Here is a 5,312-nt window from a genome sequence, read left to right on the forward strand (position 1 = left end):
CCCTTCCTCTACTTTCAAAGCTAGAAATGTCAGACTGAGTTCTTATGCTACCATCTCTTTGTTCGCCCTCTTTGGCCTCCCCCAGGCTGACCCCCAGGACAATGTCAGGTCATCTCTTTTGACCTTTTCTTCTGGGTAGGTCAGTGGTAGGCACTGACAGGAGATGGGAAGGCACAAAGAGTGTGACCTCTGGGTCTTTATTTTTCTGGCTTCCTTCTTGTTGGGTGTTTGTGGGTTGGGTTTCATTTCTCTTCCAAATGCTATAGCTTTCGTGAAGTGACGTTCTTCACACAGCTTTCCTCTCTGGGTCCTGGTAACCACTTCCTTCTCATGCTCTTTCAGACCTGCAACAGTGATGTTTCCAGCTGTAATGGCGTGTGCACAGCTCTTCCTGGGTTTGCCTGGGACTTTCTGGGTTTCAGATGGGAAGCCGTGTGCCCCAGGAAATGCTGAGTCCTGGCCAAACTGAGGCAGGTGGCCGCTCCACTGTTACTGGGCCCTAAATCCTGCCTAGTCCTTTGAAAATATTTTTTTCATTATATCTCAGTTTCCCATTTTGTGTGTGCCATGAGTTTTCTGTTGGGACCCTGAAAAAGCCATGTTTGCCATGCAAATTACCTCATTTTGCTGCATATAATGTGCACCCACATTTTGGGCCCAAACTTCCAGGCAAAAAATCTTTCATTTTAATTTTTAATTCAATTTTTATGTATTTATATTTAGATACTTGTTTTTTTGTATTGTAAAGGAATTTTAGCATTTATTCTTGAACATATTATGGCACAAGAAATTTTATGTAACAAATGATTACAAAACATAATATCAGATACAAGGTATCAGATACACTTACGACTCACGTATAATGCACATCCATATTTTCCTCTAAAAAAATACAAGTATGTAGAGTTTATCCTTGACATCTGCACTTCGGAAAGACAACTATGGCTGTAATATGGAGAACCAGTTGAAGGGAGTCAAGAGTGAATGTCGGGAGACAGAATGTTGTCAGGGTGGTGAGTCAGCTGTGGTTATGCCTGAACTAAGGCCATGGGGATGGAGATGGAGGAGAACAGAAGCGCTAGTGAGGCAGGCACGACAGGATAAGATGACTAACTGGATGCAGGTGAATGGAGGTAGAGAGGAGACAAGGGTGACATATAGGCTGTTGCTGAGACCTGTGTGGACTGTGATGCCACTCGCTGAGATGAGAAATTCTGGAGAAGGGCAGGGTTTGGTTTGGTTGGGAAGACTATGAGTATAAAGTTTTTCTTTCTGTGGCTTTTATTTTCAAATTATTAAAGAGGCCTCTGTTATGGATTATAATCAATACGAAGCTTATTGATTTGTTAATGTCCTCAGTTTGTGTGTGATAGGGCGTGACCATAGTTGCCATTATTAATGCTATGGAGGTCAGAGAAACCTAGCCTTTTAGGGGAAGCGTTCTTTTGTGAGTTTCTGGAGGTGTGTAGAACAAATCAACATGTACTTTACGTGAGTGAAAGACTAAGGTTGGACTGGGCCCTCCCTTTAGACAGAATCTTATGAGGAAGGAAGATTCCATGAAGAATGAATCTGACTGCTCTACTAAAATTCTGCCTTTAGCCCTCTGGATAAGCAGGCAGTGAATAGAGACTTTTGAATTGGTGTGTGACCTATGAGCATGTGTAACAAATGACTTTGTATATCTTAGGAACATTTGCAATTCTTGAGTGTCCACGTGTGACATTTAAAGGTGGGTAACACTTGAGTAAGTCCGGAGTTAGCTGGAGTCAATACATGCTGGAATCAATATACCATGGCATTTGTAACATATCACAGCTCCTCCTAAATCTCTAGGTGCTTACTTTCTGCAACACATCATTTGCATTCTTTTGTTACATAGTCCCAGCTGCCGCAAATCTCCTCATCTAGAAGCAGATTTTTCTACTCTGCATTTTCATAGAATTCAACTTGTATTTTCCTCATGGTGTACATCATGTCTTGTCTTTTGTGATGGGGGTGGTTTGTATGCATGACATCTCCCCCAGAAGATGTAACAACTCTCAGACTCTGAGCCTGCACCCAGGCCAATCCCTGGGAGCTGTCCTATGGGTGTCTCATAAATTCCTACGGACTATTATTAAAGTCTCATCTGTAGCTGTTGGTGAGTGATCTCCACTACCTGGCAATCTTGATATCCTGCTTCTCTTGCTTGAATATTAACTTAGCGACTCTTAGAAGCCCCAAGGAGGGCTCTCAGCCTTTTACTGCTCTCTTTGGATGTCTGGAATGTAAGGCCTGTTTCCTTGGGCCAGCATGGAGGATATCCTCTAGGAATAGTATCTTACCTCCAGTAGCTCTTTCCAGGTGTAGTGTCCCAATGTTCCATGAATGAACTCCAGATAAGGATCTTACGTTCTCTTTCTTTTCTAGTTTTTTAAAAAAATTTAAAGCGGTCTAGTGTTTATTCCTTTGAAGATAGTCTTTTTTCCCCCCTTTTTATTGAATTTATTGGCATGACACTGGTTAACAAAATTATACAGGTTTCAGGCGCACAATTCTACAACACATCACCTGTGTACTGTATTGTGCGTTCACCACCCCAAGTCAAGTCTCCTTTCATTACCGTTCATCCCCCCATGCCCTCCTCCACCTTCTCCCTCCCATCTTCCCCTTGGCAGTCACCACACTGTTGTCCATGTCCATGAGTATTTTCTCTCTGTTTTTGCTCAATCCCTTCACCGCCCTTGCCCAGTGCCTTCCCCCAGACAGCTGTCAGCTGTTTATTGTGGTAAAATGCACATAATGTAAAATTGACCATCATTTTTGACTGTGTGGTTGGTTCAGTGGTATTAAACATACTGATTATTGTGCAACTGTTTCCACCATCCATGTCCAGAACTCCTTTCATCTTATGAAACTAAAACTCCATGCCCATTAAAAAATAACTGGCCATTCCCCAACCCTGATCAGCCTCTGGCAGCCACCATTCTGCTTTCTATCTCTATGTATCTGACTACTCTAAATACCTCATGTAAGTGGGGTCATACAGTATTTGTCTTCTTATGACTGGCTTATCCCACTTAGCGTAACGTTCTCTAGGTTCATCCATGTTGTAGCATGTGTTGGGATTTCCTTCCTTTTTAAGGTGGAATAATATTCCACTGCATGTATACATCACGTTTTGCTCATCCAGTCATCCACGGGTGGACATTTGGCTCACTTCCATGTATCAGCTATTATGAATGGTGCTGCTGTGAACATCATGTATCCTGACATCCTCTTTTATTTTAGGTTTGATTCTTTTTTATCCATGGCAGTCCTCAAGAGACAGGATTTATTCTATTTTGATCTGTGGGAAGACTGAGAAGAGGATTGTGTGTCAGTGACTGATTAAGGCATTGGGCGAAGTGGAATCGGGAAGAGAACAAAGCCATCACCTGTGATTTCAGGAACTCCCAAGAAGGTAGCGTTAGCTTGATTGCAGAGGAGAACTTTGGAATGTAGATTAGGCTTCAGTGCTTTCCCACCACAAAGCAAGAGAGCTGAGTTTCACACTCCTGTACTTTTTAGTCTTCCTCTGTAAACTTCTAGGCACTTCAGGCTTTCTGTGTTCTTGGGCAGAGTGGCTCCAGCAGCCCCAGGGCAGTCCTCCAAATTCACTTTGCAAGTGTGGGCTGCTGGAAGCAAAAGCACACCAGAGTTGGTGAAGGAGCCCACAGCAAGAGTAGAAGGGACCTGGAGGGATCTGGGTAGCACAAACAATGTCCACTCCAGCTTCTCACCGGGAGTTTACATTCCGGCGTCCTGGGTACAAACCATCATTTACATTGTCTCCTCCACGGTGTTTCCAGGAATCACATTATGAATTCATGAACTCTTCCGCCATCTTTTTGTGCCACCATAATGATGCATGTGGATGTCCTGCCTGATGCTCTCAAGAGTATCAACAATGCCGAAAAGAGGCAAACACCAGGTTCGTATAAGGCCATGCTCCAAAGCCATCATCCAGTTTCTAACTGTGATGATGAAGCATAGTTACATGGGTGAATTTGAAATTAGAGATGACCACAGAGCTGAGAATATTGTTGTGAACATCCTAGGCAGGTTAAACAAGTGTGGACTAATCATGACCAGATTGGATGTGCAACTCAAAGAGCTAGAAAAATGGCAGGACAGCCTACTTCCGTCCCATCAGTTTGGTTTCATTGTACTGACAACCTCAGTGGGCATCGTGGACCATGAAGAAGCCAGATGAAAACACACAGGAGGGAAAATCCTGGGATTCTTTTTCTAGGGAAGTGATACATACATGCAAATAAAATGCTTCAATGGAAAAAAAAAGAATTCATGAACATATGACTCCTAGTCTCCTTCTGCCCTATGCCAGCATTTCTTAGAGGGATGATTTGTGAAAACTCAGACCAGATTTTCTAAATCACTCCTTAGCTGTCCATTATTACCTATTATTATCTCTGCAAACCTCTCTGCTCCCATTGAAATTAGTTTTGAAGGTTGTTCACAAAGTTATAAGGTTTTCCTCTTATAAACTGTGGAAGAAAAACGTTTTGGGACAATATGACAGACAAGGGACATTATTAATGTTATTTTACAAATTCACGAATACAACCTTGATTATGTCAGTGCACATTTATACCAGTTTTCAGCTTCTAGGGACTTCCTGTGGCTGGCAATGCTTCATGGAGGGGAAGATGTTATTAAAATCCACAAATCCATCTCTCCCACCGTGAACATAACTTTTAATTTGACAGTCATAAAAGTCATCAACTATAACCAGTGTTTTAAAGATAGAGGAAGTGAGGCAGAGAAAGTTAATGGCATTTCACTGAAGTCGTATTAACCCAGCAATAGATCCTTTCATTAACTACAACTTACTCATTTTCAGTCAAAAATAAATTTTATTCATGGGACATGGTTATTATTGATTAGCAATATGGTTTAACTTTCCTTAAGAACTTATCCCCTTTCTAGCTTCCACTCTTTTTATTTGCCATATAAGTTCCAGTTAATCCAAATGAGTTTTGAAACTCAGTAGTAAGACGGTGCTTTGTGCTGTTGGGGGCAGTGCTAACATTGTAGTCCAGGACACTAAGATGGAACTGTACTGAGTGAAGTTCAAATCAGACTCGGAGTCAGCCCTTAAGTGACTTCTATGTGTCTTGATCTCTGTGAGGAGTATTTTTTGACTCAATCCATACGACATTCTTATGAGAAGAGATTATCAGTCCCAATTTTACACTGAAGGTGGCAATTATGAAAGATAGAATACATGACCATATTACCACCATATCCAGAAACATCATTCTCCTAAA

General features: G+C 41.9%; 1 protein-coding gene across 1 annotated transcript; it reads left to right on the top strand.

Moving 5' to 3' along the window:
* The first annotated feature begins 3,289 nt into the window (after positions 1-3,289).
* LOC118499356 (40S ribosomal protein S15a-like) lies at positions 3,290-4,320 on the top strand. The gene has a single exon (XM_036020060.1). The coding sequence runs from the start codon at positions 3,893-3,895 to the stop codon at positions 4,235-4,237; it is 345 nt and encodes a 114-aa protein (XP_035875953.1). The 5' UTR covers positions 3,290-3,892; the 3' UTR covers positions 4,238-4,320.
* The last annotated feature ends 992 nt before the right edge of the window (positions 4,321-5,312 follow it).

The sequence above is a fragment of the Phyllostomus discolor genome, chromosome 3 (assembly GCF_004126475.2).
Source record: "Phyllostomus discolor isolate MPI-MPIP mPhyDis1 chromosome 3, mPhyDis1.pri.v3, whole genome shotgun sequence".
Classification (NCBI taxonomy): domain Eukaryota; kingdom Metazoa; phylum Chordata; class Mammalia; order Chiroptera; family Phyllostomidae; genus Phyllostomus; species Phyllostomus discolor.

Excerpts from the sequence above, each read along its gene's own strand:
- LOC118499356 (XM_036020060.1), top strand. The coding sequence starts at position 3,893 with ATGTGGATGTCCTGCCTGATGCTCTCAAGAGTATCAACAATGCCGAAA.